Here is a 20,055-nt window from a genome sequence, read left to right on the forward strand (position 1 = left end):
ACCTTGACAGAGAAGAAAATGCATTCACAGATTAGGATTGGCAAACTACAGCAACATAAACTCTTGTTCACATCTAAGAAATCAAAAAGTATATCCATAGCAACAAAAGATTGCTTTCATAAATCACAAACATTTGGCGTTCATTCTCGGTTATTTATACCTCAAAGCAAGCCTGGAGGTAACTACTCTTTTGCTTCTGTGAATATGTAATCAGTTTTTCCTGGGAACTACACAACAAAGGCACATGCAGCATAAAGCCTGGAAAACACGCACAGGCACACATGTCTACGGTACAGGAGACAAAATTCAGAGCAATGACGAGCTGGCAGGTAGGAAATGAGAAGGTGTGTACTAATTCGTCTACTGCATCCGTTCCTGCTTTGAATGCAAATTAAGCAACATTAGAGGCACATTAGCAAAAGTATACAGTAGGTGTCTGATGACTTGATGATTGTCATTTTCTATATCTGCGCCTTTGAGAGATGCCTTATGTTGGATGGGAGCTATCCTCATCTGCTGCACTCCTGGTAAATAGTCTTAAAGCAGTTTAATCTTTTACTGCAGTTATGTTATCTTTAAAAAAAATTTTAAAATCCAATTTAAGCGCGTGGGACAAATTTCCATGATAAGAAATAATTGGTTGTTTACTAAATCTCTTCTAACAATCCTTATGAAACTAAATTTGACTGGTTTAGTTAGTAATCCATGTCTTCTTGTTTCAATGGAGAATAAATATAAAGTGACACAGTGCAGTTTTACTTAGCAACTCCTTCAAAATGGGAAAAACGAGTGGACATGCAACTCAAGTAAGTCACAAAACATTGTGGGTCAAACGAGTAAGATAAGGCTCCAACTCTTCCTTGCGACTATGAAACAGAAGAATAATTCTCCAAAGTTGTTAGAAACAATTCAAAAACTGCAGTCATGTTTTCAGTTTGAGATGCAGTTGAAGCATAGGCTAAGTTTAACTAATTTTTTATGCTCTTAATGAGGATTTGGAATGAATGTAGAGTGTGTTGTACTTAGGATATTTGGTTGGTGTCTCGAAAACTAAGCATTTGAGAAAAAAAAATGACAGAATGACTGGATCTTAAATCTATTTTTATGAAGGTCTGAATTACCATGTCAAATATTTTTTGGGGGGCAGTGGTGCCATCGCTCACACAGACATGCCCTGGGGCAAAGAGCCATATTTTCCATTTTTAAAGCAACTTGTGCTGCTTTCACATGTAAAGTATGCTTGTTGCTAAGTAGCCTTTTATGCACATCAGATCACAGATAAGCGGTTGATTTTTATCTGCTGGAGACAAGAAACCAACTACTTGTAAACATTCTTTATGATTCAAATAATACAGGAATTACACCTTATACAAAATTAAAACAACCGTCTTGTCCAAAACCAGATCTTTGTAGTTCTTGGCGTTACCGGTTCCATAAATGTGTGAAGTTCAACAACATCTGAACACAACACAGAATTCAGCCAATGCACTGCCTCCTCATTTTTTCCCTCTCCCCAACACCGCCAAGACAGTGACACCCGGAGATGAGAAAACCTGCAGCAAGGGAAGTTCTCTCTGTGACCTGAGGTGCGAAGGTGACGGCAGTCTCAAGAACGGAGGCAAATTGTGTGAGGTTTATCCTTTCAGAATGGCAACTCGCATGACCTCGCTCTCCCTTCTATCAGCAAACCTCAGCTGTCTGTAAAGGATGAGAGTTGGAAAAACACCAGGGACTCCTGTGACTACCTGCTGTTTCCGTAGAAACACAGCCCTGCATGGCAGCTCCAGCTCAGCGGGTTGATGTGGGCGCGTGTACGCGTTTCCAATTCTTCCTCATTCTGTGCTCAATCGGTTGCCTTTTCAGCTACGCTGCAGCAATTGCACATAATATTTTAGGAGGCCTGCGTCCGCCGAAGACGTCTGTTTCTGTTCCGTTTGGGATTATCAAGAGTGGTGAGAAGTAGGAGACACGATTGTTTGGACAGAAAGGTAGATAACATGGGATTGGAGCAATAATTTCTAGCGGTGATGCATAGTCATTTTGGGTGTTGGTACTTTCAAGCACAGTTTCGACAGTTGATACTTCAAAGTTACATTTTTTTTCTACTTAAAAAAAAAATCCTTGAGGAATTCAAATGCATGATTTTTAAATGTTTGAACATACATCAGGAATGTGGATTGTGAGTGTAGGAGCTGCAGAGAGAAGCCACTCTGATAGAATACCAATAGAGTTCAGCACTGTTACAGACAGGACATGGTTGCTCCTCATATGAAAGTGTACGGTTGCTATGAAACCACTCATCGTTACATACGGTTGTGTAGATGTTGGCCTTATTGAAGAAGAGCATTTAGCAGAAGTTAGTCATCCCACCTTGCGTCTGCTCTTTTTTATTTGACTGCAAAAGCACTCATCTGTTACTCAGAGATGAAAACATCTGTAGACACTAAACAACATTAAACAATATTAGTCAGAATAGTAAGAAATACTATAAAAAAAACCCATTTTCTCTTCCTACCACAAATTTTTAACGTACTTTATTGACCGTTTGTGTCAAGTGCCAGTAGAAAATGAAGCGTTTTCAAATTTGTATACCAATAAAAATCTGAATGCATTTGTATTGAGCTCTTCACTTTCATTGGAGTTTTTGGGAAAGTCATAAAACCATGCATGAATTTTTCTCCAAATTGCAATCATGTACAACTTTGTTTGTCCATCGCCTAGAATCCAAATAAAAACACACCAAAGGAAAATACTGCTACCTTCCAACATACACTACATGAAATAATTATTCTACACAATTTCATGCAGAGTGAAAGAGAAATATTGAAAAACAGGTTTAAAGCAGTGATGAGTAATTACCTAGGTTAGTTTGTTGGTCATTGTTCTAATTTAACAGCAAAGTGTTTGGGGAGAATAGCTGATAGCCATCTTGCATTTAGAAGGTTGTAGGTTGGATTCCAGGTCTCTCCTGCCACACGTCAATGTGCCCTCGGGCAAGGCATATAAGCCCCAACTGAATAGCTGGACTTTTGTGAATGTGGCTGTAGTGTAAATTCGGTCGTCAAGACTAGAAAAGCACTACATAAATCTAGTCCATTGACAATTTACAACATGACAGTCATGACTGAAATTAAGTTCACTTTGAAACATGCTTTTACTGCTACTTCAGCGCTTCAGGCATTCAGACATTTGACAGTTTCAATCTGTGTCTTAGCAACAAAACAACTTAAAACAAAAACCTTGGTTTCAACCTCTTTGATTTGCTTACTGATCTCATGATCAGTCAAATCTATCCAAACATTTGGCATATATTTACAATTTAAATAATCCTGAAATGTGTTTTTATTTCTACATAGCAGGGAAATCTTACAATTGGTTCCTATTCTATACAGTAGAGAGATTTTGTGTCTGCATGTGTGTATTAGAAGCAATGAGTGACAAACACACAAAAAAAAGTGGAGGTGGACTACTTATCTCTCCCTATGACATATAGCTTTTTTAGGAGTTATTTATAACTGTGTTGGAAAAAATTCTTCACTTTCTGACGTGAACTACTCAAACTCACAGTACTTTTAACTAGAGCTGCATCAGATCCTTCAGAAGGGTTGCCTGTGAAAACTTTAAGCCTGTTCACCTGAGTGGCAGTTTGGCATAAAAAATGTCACATATGTGACGTCACAATGCATTATTCTTGCTGTTGCATTGTATGAATCTGTTGAAAATATTGGTACACACAAACCTGCAGGTAGTGGAATGATCTCTCCTTCAGCTTGTTCTCCAAGGGCACCAGTGCTTTATCGTAACCTCCTCCCCTGGTGGAAGGATAAACCTCCCTGGCCTGACTCACTGTCATGGCCGACCAGGTGCTCCGCTTCAAGGAGTGACTATGGTGGCCATGGTGCCCACCGCCCTCGCCGCCGGTCAGAGCCATGGTGGTGCAAGCCATGCACTCGGCGGATCCAGGTCCTCCGCTGCGCTCCTTTGGTTTCTTCATGGTGAGCTCTTGAATGGCGGCATCCAGACTCTCGTGTCCAGTGGGATAACCTCGTCTGCCCCCGCTGACCAAGAAACTGCTGTCGCTGTCCAGGTTGTCATCGGAGCTCCACCAGCCGGCTGTCCTGCTACGGTGACGTCGCCCCGACTCGTGCCGAGAGTCGCCGCTTTTGCTGCGCTCTCGCGACTTGCTCCTCCTGGTGGAGCGAGATTGGTGGCCTGAGTAGTGAACCTCCTCCCCTCCACTTCTGTGGCCCCCTCCTCTCTCGCCCCGGTACTCCCCGCTGCCCCTCGTACCATTGTACTCCCTTTTGGTGGGTGCTTCAAGGGAATGGGACTTGGCGAAGAGCCGCTGGACAGAGTTGACCAAGTGGCGAATACGAGAGGGGCTCTCGCTGCGGTGCTCTGCCCCTCCACTCGCCGTGCGTTGGTACTGTAGGGTGTGGAAGCCGTCTGGGTGGAAGGGAACCTGTTTCTCAAACTGGTCCATTAGGTTTGGAGGAATCCGATGCATCTTTCCTCCATGGCCTGAAGACAGGCAATCCTCGCAGGAGTCGAATGACTGGAGAGGCGGGTGCTGGCTGGGGTGGGAGCGAGGAAAGGTTCCAGAGTGGCTATGGGAGTGCGAGTGTGCATGCGAATGAGAGTGGGAGTGATGCCTCTCCAGTGCCAGAGCCTCAGTTGGACCACCCGAGTAGTAGTGCCCGTCGCTACGGCCGTGGTAGTAGTCTCTGCCTGGGCCGTCACAGTCGTCCTGCGTACAGTGGCAGGGGCCTCCTCCGCCACCACCAGAGGAATGCTGAGACATGCTACGGCTGACATGGTACCCTTTCATAGGCGCCGGGGCGTGGTGGGCCGTCCGGGCCGAAAGGGGTCGCTGTGGGCGTGACAGGGCTGCACCGGTCTCACCTGAAAGCAGAAGGAAAAATACTAATCAGGCCTTGAAACTGCATTGGGTTTGGGGCTGTGCTAGCAAGTAGACGTTCCCAAGGCCAAAAAGCTGATACATACTTGTTCTGTCTAGATTCTGAAGCTAGGTCCTAACACAGAACCCTAGCAAAACCTTTTCTTGTATGGATTCTAAGAGCTTCTCTGTTATTGGTGCAAAATGTGAAGTGGGAGTAGTAATTACACTGCAAAAACACAAACCTAGTTTCCGCTATACTTCAATGACATTATAATCAGATGCCTAAGAGATCATTGGTCCCATTTTGCATCTAGATTTGCCCTGAACCATTGAGGCATGGACTCCATTTGACCCCTCAAGGTGTACTCTACTATCTAACTTGGAAGGACTTCTTTCAATATATTGATATTAGTACTTATCACAAGAAAAAGATCGGCCTTGCATAGAATCTATGAGTGTTCCTCCCTACTTCACGGTGCAAGTTGCAGGTCGTTGTCATATGAACAGCTTCTCTTTCAGCCAGGCTTCCACAACAAATAGGTGGTTAAAAATAGGTGATATTTTTAACCAACAACATTAAGTCCATCTATCCATCCATATCCCTAGTGAGGTCAGGAGGTGTGGTGGTGTCTATCTCCAGCTAAAGTTTCGGGCGAGAGGCGCGGTACACCCTGGACAGGTTGCCGGTTTATTGCAGGGCAACACAGGACAAGCAACCATGCACACTCACACCTATTCTCCTATAGGAAAATTTAGAGAGACCAATTAACCTGACAGTCATGTTTTTGGACAGTGGGAGGAAGCCAGAGTACTTGAAGAGAACCCACACATGCACAAGGAGAACATGCAAACTCCATGCAGAAAGACCCCAGGCTGGGAATCGAACCCAGGACCTTCTTGCTACAAGGCAATAGTGCTGCCAACTGCGCCACTGTGCAGCCCTACGCAACATTAAGGGTCTGGCTTATTTACTCCCATTAATAAGTTTGTGTTTTGATCGTTTCTGCCTGACAAGTCAAACAACCTTGGATTAGAAATACACAGAGTGAACAGTTTTCTATTTTTCTGTCGTTTCCACAGTGACAAACCGTTAATCTAAAAACAAATAGTTTCATGGAGCATTTTTTTTTTATTTTATTTTGCTCAGCCACAGGACAAAAACCCTGACAATACAACACCTTACCAACTCTAAGGAATCCTAAAAAGCAACTGATCTATGGAAGTAAATCATCGTAGAGATGGAATCCCTTATTTATTTTTGTTTAAAAATAATTTGTTACATGTATACAAATTACAATTGCATTTGTTACAGGAGAGTGCAGAAATAATTCTCTCTTTCATAGAGTCAGCACAACAGCCAAATATAGAAGAATAATGCTTTGTTTCAGATCAACATGTTTTGTCACATAAGCGGCACTTCATGTTTTATTCAACTCGGAACAGACGATGCTGGGGTAAACATTCATCCATCAGACAGTAATAAGTGATTACCAACAGCTTTATCCTTCACATTCATCTCAAAGACCACCGTGCTGAAAAAGAATCAAGAAAATAACCTCTTTCAAACTCTCCTGGTGCCTTTCTTCTGTTGTGGCGTTACTTCCCTATTTAGCACCTATGGCCCCTTTCTGCTGTTTCTCATTAGATTCGCATCATGGCCGTCCTTGTTGCCTGTCTACTCCATCCTGCCCTTCAGGGAATTTCCAGGCGTTGTTGTGATTTGCAGCAAAGATGTGTTTATTGATCAACTTGCGTCCAAAATGCAGAGAGAAAGGAAGTCAGAAGGAAGGATCTCACTTTGCTCATTCCCAAATTATGATGTTTCCGAGAGGAAGCATACAGAACAGTGAACACAACGATATTTCTCCAAAAACACAAAAGTTCATTTCCTCTCTGTGTATTATTTAACAAAGAAATCAATTCCTTTCTTAAAAAAAAAGTGTTTTTGAAAATTATACATTTCTGTTAGTTGCTTTGATAAAATCAGAATTAGTGCCAGACAATATATTTAACTTGCTGATTTTGTGCCACATGACAAAAACTTTGATCATCGCTGAGTTATTATGACACAGCAACCACAAGGTGGCAGTAATGTACCGAGACGTTAGCTAGCAGTATAGAAAACTGTGTAGATTTGTAGTACTATTGTGATAACAATAAAACTTACAACTGTTTATTACTTCTTTTTTTTTCATAAGGTTTGACTGCCTGGCACTATAATCCTAGCCCCACAAGCACAAATACTGCTCTTGGAAAAACACATCATTTGTTATAGGCTTCTTTAGGACAATCACATCAAAGAGTGTGATTTATACTCCTAACATGCACAGAGTTAATACATTTTATTGAATGTTAAAATGTATATTTATAGATGCACCTTTATTGAACAAACAGTGAATATAAACTGGAAAAATTAATCGCAAAAATACAGACAATAGGGGTTTTTAAACACCATTACTTGGGATTTATCCGGACGACAATGAATTTTTATTGCGATAAGAAATGTATCACGATAAATGACAAACGATACAATAAATGCCCACCACTAACTCAGACCTCTTGATTCATATCCATGCAGCAATAGAAGGAATGGAGCATTGACATACGGCCGAGTTACAATTAACACTTTATGAGTAATAAGGAAAAACAGAAGCATGTTGTGTAATTGTGACTTAATTTTTCACTCTGTTGCTTGGTGGAGGAGCTGAAATATCTGAAAGGGAATTTGAATAATTAACAATTAATTTGAAAAGTTGTAGTTTTTTTTCCCCACCAGTAATATGAGTCACATTTTTCAGGTGACCAGAGGAGATAAAAAAACTCAGCCAATTGATGTGTCATTCTCAACAGAGAAGGCAATCTTCTCCACAAAGCATATGCAGTAAATGGAAATGAACACACCCTGCAGCAGGAATGTGCCTCAATGAGAGTCCCATTATCCACAAAGCCTGACTGCTGTAAGTAAAAAAAAAAAAAAAAAAAAAAATGGATAAAGAACATCTTTGGATTGCTATCTCTTGCTCATGGATAACAACCAAGATTACATCCTAAGTGTTGTAATCATGCTCTTTATTGAGCTTGCATTAAATGGTACCGTTGTAATCACATCCTCTATTAACCACCCCTGCACTGACTGCGTAATAAATCACAGTCACACAATCGGTTCACGAGGCCCAAAAGCATTCGCCGTCATTTCTAAATGTGATCTGTTCGAGATGAAATTACGTGCCGGGAGCCAGAATCAAGCTGCTTAAGCTGGATCATATTCGCTGGGCTCCTGCTCCGGTGTTAGCTGGCCTCACACAGACATGAGATGGAGGACAGATGCTGGGATAATCATTAAATAGAGCGTAGCCTGTTTGCCTTGATTGGGTGAATGAAAGCTGCCAGTGAAAAAGCTCGCTCACATCGAGCTGTGACATTGGTGTAGCCGTGACGACGGCCCCTCTCAAAGTCAAATTTCCACCGTGAACCGATTTCAGACAGCCGTAGCGCCTGGGTGGACCGGGCTACCTTTCATTAGGTGATTGCGAGCAATTTTGCAAAACAAAACCTTTGTTGTTGTTGTCGACTATTAGTAGAAACAAAATTTGATTTTACTCAAGCTATGTCTATCTTTCTACATTCTGAATATCCCCACTGAGGGACAATAAAGGATATTTTCATTATATTCATCATAATATTTTGAATTAGAATTTTTTTTAAAAAAAACCTCTTTCCACCTCCATTAAATACTTTGTGGATTTTCTTCAATTTCTCTCTTCTCAAATGTCTCAGTTTTCAATATTTAATTGGAACATCAGATGTTGTAGGACTTTATGATTTTTTTGTATAACCTCTATCATCTAAAGTACTGCAGATTCTTTTGAATACATATAATGCAGATAGTTACATTGTTTTCATTTAGATAGAACGTAGCCTCTTTACTGGACACAATATTTGCAAATCTGATTAGTTTGCCACCCTGTGATTGGACCTCAGTTAAGTTGGCTTTAATGTCATCATCGTATCCGAATAAACATAGATACAATAATTCTAAAGCATAATTTAACCAAATTTGCACAATAGCAATTATTGTTACCTTCCTAAAATAAGGTAACCAAAATTATTGGATGAAGGAATCAGTAGGCCACTGAAATTGTCAGATTTTCACTGGAAATAGAGCCATCAGAAACTCAACAAAGTTTTCCACAAGAATGAAAACACAATACCAAAGTCAACACTCTTCAGGGTGGAAACTGGCACTAAAGGAAGAAGATTCAAAGATAATTTCAGTGTTATGAGGATTAATAAAACTCCTTGCTCATAATGTCCTTGTTTTAAAAACATTCAAACTCCGCATTACACTCACACGGTGTGACATCACCACTGCTCTTCATAATTCATGACCACTAAAAGGGTGAAAATTTATTTTAGCGTTTCAAGACAATTATAACATAGGAACATACTAATAATCATATTGGCTGCTGAAAGCTTAAACAGATTTCTACTAAGTATTGATAACATCATATTTGTTATGAAAGAATGCTGCTCTGGTACTTTAAAAAAAAAAAAAGAAGTTAGATGAGAAAAGACAAAAATTAGAGATTCAAAGTTTAACTCAAAGTCTGTTATTAAGAATCAAAAGTTCCCATCCAAGCACCAACATCTTCAAACAAAAACAAAAATTACTGTGAGTGGGGTGATTTAAGAGCAACAACAACAAAAACCACATTGCTATCATTATAAACCAACAGTATGTGTCTAATACTGTTAGTCGTTTTGGCGACGGACTTGAACTTTCATTCCGAGGGACTATATCAAATAGCATGTTGTGACAGATTGTCTGCAGTCACTTGTGACAGTGTGTGTCCCTAATTCTGAAGAGACAGCAAAGTGAGCTCCTCCTCTGCCTGGAGGAGTAAATTTAACCATGTTGTGTTTATTATGAAGCCTTTGGTTTTTGGAACACCCCGCCGGCTCAGAGCTGTCACTCATGCCAGCGTACAAGCCATACCCAAATACTCAGGGCTCCTGCACAGAGCGAGAAATACGCATAATATGGTATAAAACACACATTTTAATGTTGGCTGTCGCTTTCCTGGATGCCCTCTCTATCTTTGTTCGTCTTTCATCCTCTCAATCTCTCCTCCTGACCTACTTCTATCCATCCTCCAGTCATTTTCCTCCCTACCCAGCTTTTCCTCTTTGGTTTTTAATTTGATTTTTTTTTTCTTTTAAACCTGTCAATCCATCCTGTCTCTCTGACTTCCCGTCAGGAAGATTATGAAGTTACTTTCCATTTAATATTTCTTGGCATGTGCTGGTTTAATTAGTGCTTTCACTTATAGGTTTCTAAATAGGAAATGAAAGGTATGTCATATTGTACACACACAGGCTTTTAAAGTGGCTCTTTTATTACATTTTTCTTCATCTTATTTCAAGGAGCAGGCAGAACACATTCTCAATGCACTCATTATTCAGACTGATCATATGTAGCAATACTTTCCCCGATTTTTTGCTTCATGTCACTTTTATTCTTCCCTCATTTCAGTCACTCTCCAGCCAACGCTCCACCTCCCTCTTTCCCCAGCGTCGACGGAAATGCTCAGAAATGTTAAACGTCCGTCTCGTCGTTTAACGCCGCTCGGCATCGACAGGGTTGTCACTGAGGTTTTCGGGTCTGGAGATGTTTCGGTTTAAATATTCATGCGATCACGCCAGCTGCTCTGACCCACTTTGCCAACAGCTGAGTCTGCCTGCTTTCTGGCGTCTCGATGGATACTGGGTCAGAAGCGGCACCACGTTAAGTGGAATGCTGTAAGCTAAATATCTGGAAAAGAGCAACTAATATAGTGATGGTTTTCTTCTTTTTCACTTTTTTTTAGACTCAGTTTTTGTCCGTCTGGAAGTAAGTACAATTGAAAAGTTCACAGCTGATATGCGCGAAAATCAAGAGACAGGAACAGATACTTCTGTTAAACAGATAAACAGAAAAGGAATAATAATAATGATGCCCAAAAAATGTTTTTCTGTTGAGAAAACTGAAGCAGTGTGACTTTACTGTTTGCAGTGAATGCACATGATTAGAGATAATTACACCAGCGTTTAGTGGACAGATAATTTACATGTGTCAGCCAGAAGCTGGTCCACAAGCAAACTGTTAGAGAATCAACTGAACAAAACCGCTTATTAAGCGCAGACTCCTGAAAAACAATGCTATTTAATAGCTACATTGGCCTATAGCAAATATCATAGTGACAAATTTCTATCAGAGTATAATTTTTTTATTACTTCTTTGCGTTTTCCATAAAAGCGACAAAATGAATCTAAAAATGATTCTTTGAATGGCGGTGGCAGTTACACTGTAAAATGGTTCCCTGACATCCTGGGGCAGGATTCAGTCCCACACAAAGCAGGTGACCAAGTCTCTCTATTTCACTCCCCATTGGCTGAATATGTTGTCTGACAGGCATGTTCTATTGTTCTATAAATATTTAAAAATGTGATCTTCTTGCGAGCCCCGTTCTAATGTCGCCCTGAGCAACTGCCCATGTGGTGGCCGATCTCCATTTGTAAGAACTTGAAATATGAGTTTTTCAAACTGCTTCAAGTAGGATTTATAACAACCGGATGAAGAGACACAAAGACTCAAGAGCTTTTTAAACAGCACCCAAAATGGTTTTTATAATCTTAGCTGAAGAAAGTGATAGTAAGTGAGTCTCTAGCTGGAGCACAAACCTCAATCCTGACCTAAACAAAAAGCAAAAACAACAATAAGTTACATGAGTCATAGTAGAGCTTCATGTAATCTAAGTAAAGGTAATTTTATTTAGATAGCACATTTTCAGCAACAAGGCAATACAAAGTGCTCTAGTGTTTAAATATTTTTATTACCGTGTCTTAAAATTAAAACTCAAAATAGAAGATGTAAGGATTTCTCAAAGGGACCATAGCAGTAAACACAAACGAAAAATGAAGCTCTTAGCAGAGCAAACAGGTTGAACAACAAGTGCACCAACGAGTATAGAGTCAGTGTTTGGCAAAACAGAAATTACTTCTGCTCAGCAACCTTTGGGTCAATTTAGCACTTTGATTGGTTTGCTCAAAAACAGACAGGAAGGCAGTAGAGGATGGCTGAGGAAGTAAACGCTCCATCATCAATCCTCTGCTGGCCACAAGCAATACAAAGACGCATCTCACATTTCCCAAAAATGTACTGCAGTGATCCCAAGCTCTTTTAGAAAGTGTTGTATAGAAAAAGTGGAACATTTTAGAAGTTATATCATATGTAAAGTCAAACTCGACTCCCTTGCTGCTTCTGGTACTGCAAGACCAGTTGTACATGAAAAAAACCTAAATTCTGCACTGAGGAGAATGGCCGCCCATCAATTTGCGACCTTATGACCTCAAGCACACTTCAGTTATGATGCAGGACAATAATCTGAACCACACAGACAAGCCAATCCACCACCATGGGTGAAATAAAACATTTCTGCAAGGAAGAGTGGGCCAACATTCCTCCATAGAGAAGCAAAACACTTATCAGTTACTGCAAAAATGGAGAAAAGAACCCCTCCTAAACCTCATCATTACACCCATATTTAAAAATATTACTGGCCTTTTTAAAACAATTCATACAAATTTATGTAGTGCAATTGTGGAACGTCCAAAGAGCCGTTGGCTGTTGCAGTCTTGTGGTTCAGCAACTCATTGACCGCTTGCTCATATACCCCGATGCACAAGATCCACAAAGCTGCTGTTCAAGCACCTCTGTGATTAATTAGAATTCTATCCAGTGTGCCCAAGTATGTCGTAACGTCAGTGGCAGTCACGTCAAGTAACACCCCGCAGGTGATTGCTAATGTTTTTAATCAAGCCAGGGTTGCGTAAGCCATGCATGATTGAGAGGTGAGGACAAAACAGTTTCCCTAGCAGGGTGTACCTGTAGTTGCTTAGTCACTAATCTATAATCCTTTTGGCAATTCATTGGAAAAAAAAATGTTCTCCAAGACCTTCCTCTAAAATCCAGGTCTTTCACTACACCCTCAAGAAATACCGGAACTGCAAAGCTTGTAGGAAGAGACAAAAATATTTTTATTTTCTGGTTTAAAAGGAGGTCAAATCACAGACGTGTTAGCAACCCTATTAGCTTGTTACATCAGAACAAACAGATGACATAGTGCTCTAGCCACTATGTTTGATGTGATCAGGGCATAATTTACTAAAATATTATATTTAAACTTTAGCTCACATAGTTTAGTAAGTCCAGTTGACTCAAACTAACTGGGGATCAAAACTGCAACATTGGCACACTGTGTCAAACAAACCACACCCCTTGAGCAAGCCATTCATCCCTCCGCCTGTGGAGGCGCAGCAACAAGAATGGCAGACAGTAACGGCACAAAAACCTCTTAAGAAGACACTGAACGCATCTTTCCTCATGAAATGTAAACAAAAATGGAGTGGCGATAGATTTTAACAGGTGTAGGATTTTTCTTTTGTTTTTGACCAAAGACCACAAGCCACTTCTCCAGCTAACTCTAGACATACAAGTTTGTTTTGGTTACCCAGAATGTCCAGTTCCAAATCTGCTTCCTGCTTTTGGAATCAGTTTCCAGTCCACCTGGCGTTCACATATACATCAGAACCGCCCCAGAGTTCTCTTCAACCGAACCGAGACAAAGGTCTCTAGAGTTTGATATTTTGTATTTGCACCAGAGTTCGACTGTGTATTTAAATCCCCTGAAACGAACCAGACTTTCTAGGCAACAAACCAGAGTGTGATGAAAGTGCACTAAACAGTGGCTGGTGTGAACACACGCTCGCTCTACAATAGCCAAACATCTGACACCAGGTGACAAATTATTATCTTCCTACTTTGTCACCAGAAAGTAAGTTTACCGACAGCCAACAGAGGGCAATCTTTTTTGACAACCCGGTTGTGGCATTGTCCGTTATGGAAATGTGCTAAAGCTGCACGGCTGTATCCTTTGTGAGCTTGAATACTGGCTTTGTTTGACTGCAGATACAATGAGCCGAGCCACAGCATGGCGAGAGGTAGATATGTCGACCCATTTGGGAGTATGAGCGGGAAAACCGCATACGCGGGATTGTCGTGGAATAATGGGGGAAGTTTTCATTAACTTTGGTGTCACTCCCATACGTGCCCCTACAGTCAACTTCAAAGACATTATTAACCACTGGCATACTGTTTGCCCATAATGGAGAACGAGACAGACAATAGTGAAATGTGTGAATAAGTGATTGGCAGGGCATTGTGCTGGGCACTCTTCCTTCGGCGCCAGACAAAGACACACATGCTAAGAACCTGGCAGATAGTCGGAGTTGCTTCTCTCAGCTTTTTGCCAAGAATGAGCTATTTTCATTTCCCCAGTTTTTTATTTTTATTTTTTTCTTCTTCTCCTTTTCTGCTTTGGACACACACAAATAAACTTACACACACACACGCGCTCTCCACATGCTCTTCAGCTGCGAGTGCCGTAACTAAATATCCACAAGCCAGAGAAAATCAAGGATGATGAGAAAGATGGAAAATTCGAAGGGCGACCCTGAGAAGACGACCCATATAAGAAGAAGAAAAAAAACACGTCTGGCTGCAGCTCATTAGCTTTGCACACGCAGAGGGCTAGAAGTGTAAAATAAGCGATTGAAAAATAGGGATTCACGCGGCGCCGTTTGTATCTTTCAAGGGGGAAATGCACGGATGCGGCAGTCTTTTTGTTGAGAAGTGGCCAAGTGTTAATATACAAACATGTTGGAGTAGGTAAGGAAGCGGAGAACACGCGTGGATACGGAGGGAAGTTCTGGGAGGAGATGCAGAGTGGGGAGGGGGGGCTTGAAATGTTTGTGTGTGTGATAGAGATGATGAGCACAACACAGGGGAAATATGCTCCCGTCGTAAGGGTAAAATTGAAGAGTGCCTTGGGGGGCAATTTATGTCCTGTTCTGGCAGCGCCCCTCCCCCTCCTGCCCCGTCTTCCCTTCTCTCATCCTTAACATAGTCATTCAACAAAACCAAACTTTTGTTTATTCTTATGTACAGTGGTGATTTTATATATGCGCAGTATGGCTCATTGGACAGGCGGGGTGGTGGGGTTGTTGTGTAGGCAAGAGGGAGGGATTATGAGTGTGATGAAAAGCAACAATAGAAAAAGAAAATGAAAATCATGGGCGTAGTAGTCGGAACATATTTTGCCTGAAGGTGCCTTACGTAGAAGATATTCAATTTGTCCCCTCCCCAACACCCTGTGAACAAAACTCAGAATGTGTCTGAGTTCATATTTTGGTGCTGCAGGTAGATTTTCTACCGTTTTGGTTTTTTTTATTTAAATTTTTTCATCCGACTCAGTGAGCAAATGAGATGCAGCACTGTTGTAACACTGAACAAGCTGATTCAGATTCAGCTTGTTTTCTGTCTCGACTTGTTCTGACTGAGGCGAGGCGACTTGCATTACCCAGTCGGACTGTCCTGCAAACCTTTTAAGCGCTGGGGTTGGATACATTTTTTTTGTGTCATTTTTAATATTTAGTTTTGCTTGCTGAAAAGTGGCGTCTAACTCGCAATTTCAGACCAAGTTCTCAATTAAACACAGCAATAAATACAATTGCACTTAGTATTTTTAGTCTACTTTCTAGTAGAAACGTCTTTGTACACTTGGAATAAGATAATAATAACTTATAACTTTTAAGCAAGATACAAGAACTTGTTTTAATTCAACAATTCCTTAATACTAATGAAGCATAAAATTGTTCATTGTGATATCATTATGTGATATCACTTAATTAACAAACGCCGACAATGTGCTGAATCGCACACTGAATAGATTTCATTAAAGTGTTGAAAGTGCAACCCAAATTCAAATTCACTCGAGACAATTATGCTTTTACTGAGCAGGAGTTCCCTTCAAAAAGGTGATCTGAGGTCAGCGCTAGTCTGGATGCAGCAGAGCAGAATCGACCTCCAGCAGGGAAGTTCCTGTCGACGAAGGATATTAAATGAAAGCGTGTAGACGGTCCAGAGTTCCAGGAAGGCCGTTACTATCTTGTCAAGTCGTCTGTAACAAGATGGTAACAGTGAGTTACAACACTGTCATTTTCGTTCCTCTTTGTCTCTGTCGACGTGGTACACAGGATGTGGAAGATAAGAGCGGAGCCTGAAGTGAAAGTGCCAGAAACCCCGTTATACCGCAAATAACAGCCGGAGTTACAGTCGACGCAATCAGCTTGGTGCATTTACAGAAAGAGCGGGAGCATTCACACAGCTGAAACCAGAGAGAACAAAGATTCACCGACTTATTTGACAAGAAAGTGAAGAAAACGGTTCTGCTTTCTCAGCTATAAAATGTATTGCTCGGCCTTGCAAAACGTTTTGCTACCTCTGAAACTTTTTCACATTTTGTGATATTACAAACCACCTTTTTTTTTCTCTGTATTTTACAGCTGCAGGTCTGGGTATGTCCCTGGCACCTTTACACGTCTAAAAATGTTTTTTTCTTTACTCGTTCTACTTTGTACAAAAACCCAAGCTATAAGGCAGACCACTTCTAGAGCGTCTGACAGCAACAGTTTTTCTAAGCTTCACCTCAAATTCTCAATCGCTTTTTGGGGTTTAGATTTTGAGAAGGTAGTTAAAACATGAATTTGTGTTGTGACTAACCTATTTCATCGTAGCTGTCTGTAGATTTATTATGTTGTCATGATGGAAGCGGAACGTTAGCTCCCTTTGTAAGAGTCTTATAAGGCATCTGAAAGGTTTCAGTACATCTCCATCTTTAACTACAAAAAAGAATGATGTACTGCCAGAAATATTGTTTTGTAACCCAACAAATACCTGACTTTTTTTATTTATGTCTATGAGACAAAATTGATGCTGAACTCCACACTTTACAAAAATTACTTGCAAGGACGTTTTGAAAACTGTAACCGTTTACTTTGCTGCAATTATGTACTGGTCCATCACATAAAATCTTTAAAAACTGAAGTATTTTGTAGTTGTAACATTACATAATGTGAAAAGTTGAAGTTGAATACTTTTGGATGGGACATAATTTCTTCTGTTTAGTGAAGGTAGAGGCTGCACAGTGGTGCAGTTGGTAGAGCTGTTGCCTTGCAGCAAGAAGGTCCTGGGTTCGATATTTTCATAAAAATATTTTTTTGAATATTTTCATAAAATATTCAACAGGCCAATACATTACTGCAATAGAAAAAAAAAGAGATGGATTTTGATATCATAATCAATGCAATAAAGAAAATAAATTAATTTAGTTTTTTCCCCATGCTTTGAAGTCATTTTCAGACTCATGAAATTAATGAAAAACACACAAAAATAGAAATCTACAACTTTATGCAAAGTGTGTGTTTATTCCACTGAAAACAGCCTGAGAGGGCTTCTGACTGGGACTTAATGAGAAGGAAAATACCAACACTACTTAGCAAAGTGCTGCTCACTTGCACTTGGCCTTCATTTTCTCCCCCTCTGCTTCTGATAACATAAGAGAGAGAGAGAGAGAGTGGACGGAGGACAGGAGGAGTCAGCGATCAAAGGAGACAGAAGAACGGACTCATTGAGAGAGGCAGTTATTACACATTAGGCCGTGACCTTCTCTGGAGAGCCTCATGGCGCACACAAATCCACACACCGCATGGAGAGTTTCAGGCAAGCTGCAACTCTTCAGAAGTGGCTTTCTTTTGTAGTAGTTGAATAGTTTCACAAAAATAGTTCTGGTGAAAACGATCAAATCCTCTTAAGCTCCATCTGGTCAACTACAAATCAATATTGAGCAACTCTCACCCAAATAAAGACAAACAAAACAGCGGGGTGGAATGAAAAGAAGCAGAGGCTCTATTGAGAATTACCATTCACATCGCTCAGGACGGAACTTCCTTTACGATCGTTGTAACTGTGTGATACTAAAGTTCACTATAAATTTACGGCGGCAATTTGTGTAGCGGATGGACTTTAGGCCTGGAACTTGAAGGAGAAAAAGAACAAAAGGTAGAAAAGAAGAAGAGACAAGAAAATACAGAAAAACAGGTAAAGGAATGGAGGTTGGACACGCGGGTGAACAAAGGTAGCAGAAAGAAAGAAAGAGAAAATGCACAAGGAAGATAGAGACACAAGGAAGAGTCGGAGAAAGAGAGGAAGTAGGATACATTGAATGATGGAAGAGTAAATGAAATGAAAACATTTTGAGAATAGCATATTAAACATAGTCTGAAAACAAATATTTTGCTAGATTTTTATTTTTTTCTAACCTGTCTAAATCTGGAAAATACTGAAATAAAACCATTGATATAAAGGATACTTGTAATTTCTTTAGTTACATTTTTATTGGTTTGATGCAATATTCTAATTTCAAATGTAATTTTTTCTCTAGTTGTTAGCAGAAAATCATCAGGATTAAAAGAAATAAAGGCTTTAAAACATCCGTCTGTGTGTAATTCATATAATGTTTGACTTTGTCAGAAGTTATCAAAATAAACGGGCTTCTCAGTAATATTCTAGAGTGTGGCCCCGGGGCTATTTGTGGCCCTTCAGTTTATTTTGTTTGTTCCCTCACCACAAGTCAACGATGGTAAAAAAAAAAATAAAAATGTGGGCAAAAAGTTGAAAACAATTTACGATGCAAATAATTCAGAAACGGTATATAGACAAACACATAAACAGGACCTTCAGGGTAACATTTGCCTCCTTAAATATTCATTTATCAATCAAATCAAATCGGTTATTTGTTTCTGTACACAGCCAAATTACAGCAATATGAAAAGAAATGCTCACTAAATGCTGAAACAGCTATTTTTTAGTTGCGTAACTGTGATTTTATCAGTAGTTTTTATTCTGCTACAACCGGCGCGTTGAATACACGTGTCATACAACCTGAAGTGAAAATTAGTTTGACGCCGCTGATAATCTGTAGCTGGACTTCACTAATCTCAGTCACTGAAATGTGGCCCGTCTAATTTAAGTAATGGCAGGAACTGTCCCGCTTAAAACAACACCCCTCTCTGTTCTCCGTTGCATCCGCAACGTTTTATGAAGCCTTTTAAAAAGATTCGCCTTGAAGCTAAACCTCCACAGGTTTTTAAAACGACCCTCAGTAGGTCATCTTCTTGAAAAGTGTGATGTGTGCACCCACGCTCGCCAGCGGAGGCTTTCTCGTCTGTTCCTTCTAAATATCTCTTTCCTTTTGTTGTGATTCATTACAAACCCTGCTACCAGGAAATCAAAGGCCCGATGCAGAAAGTTACAGTGTGGCAAAGAATCAGAACACACACATACAGACACGCGCACAGCAGATTTTCATTTCCCCCGGTGTCATGAAGTAGCATCAATATAAAGAGCCAATCTTTAGAACTTTCTGTTCAAGTCACAAATGTTTCCCGATTCCAAATCACAAATATGTGAGAAAGGTGGAGCATGAAAGTATCTTGAGGTTACCTCAGCTGTTTTCAAAATGTAAAGTTATTAAAACATCTTTTTTTTAAAACCCTGTTTTTGTTAAACATATAACAAAAAAAGCAATGTTACAAATTTTCTGCATCACCTTTATCCTTGTTTTTTTCATGACGCTATTCAGATAAGCTTATGAAATGTCATTGCATTCATTTCCGCCTCAAATTTCTGTAATCTTCCTGTGCGTACTTTATTATTATTAAATCAAACTGCTGAATGAAGTCCAGCTCAAACTGTCCCAAACATTCTCTTTGAAAGGCGGACTTTGTTTTGTCTACCTGTTTAAAAAGGAACCATGAAACACAACTTTTGAATTTCATTCTTTCATTTAATTTCCTTTACAATCAATTTTGGAATTCTATCAAGAGACAGAAAAGCTTAGTGAGGAAGACGATTTAGTCATTCTTCCACTTGACCACGAGGCCAGGTCATAACACAGCCTGTGCAGTTAGCTCACATGACCACTAGGGGCACTCATGGTGAATTTAACATTTGTATCCACACAGTGGAATCAAGAAATTGATTCTTAAACGTGGGAAAAAGAAAACCTTCCTCCCTGTTTACATGCACTATACACTTTCTTTAAACTCATACTATATACAGCTCTGGAAAAAACTATGAGACCACTTAAAATTATCATTTTCTCTGACTTTACTTTTAATAGGTATGTGTTTGAGTAAAATAAAAAAAAAAAAAAAAA

The 20,055-nt window shown here is 40.1% G+C and overlaps 1 protein-coding gene across 2 annotated transcripts in view; it reads right to left on the bottom strand.

Moving 5' to 3' along the window:
• dlgap3 (discs, large (Drosophila) homolog-associated protein 3) overlaps positions 1-20,055 on the bottom strand; it is a 160,070-nt gene that overhangs the window by 22,367 nt on the left and 117,648 nt on the right. For both annotated transcript variants that reach the window (XM_044138704.1, XM_044138702.1), the window contains one exon: positions 3,740-4,902. In XM_044138704.1, the coding sequence (XP_043994639.1) occupies positions 3,740-4,828 (1,089 nt within the window). In that variant the 5' untranslated portion in view covers positions 4,829-4,902. The remainder of the gene's footprint in view (positions 1-3,739; positions 4,903-20,055) is intronic.

Source organism: Gambusia affinis, linkage group LG14 (genome assembly GCF_019740435.1).
Source record: "Gambusia affinis linkage group LG14, SWU_Gaff_1.0, whole genome shotgun sequence".
NCBI lineage: Eukaryota > Metazoa > Chordata > Actinopteri > Cyprinodontiformes > Poeciliidae > Gambusia > Gambusia affinis.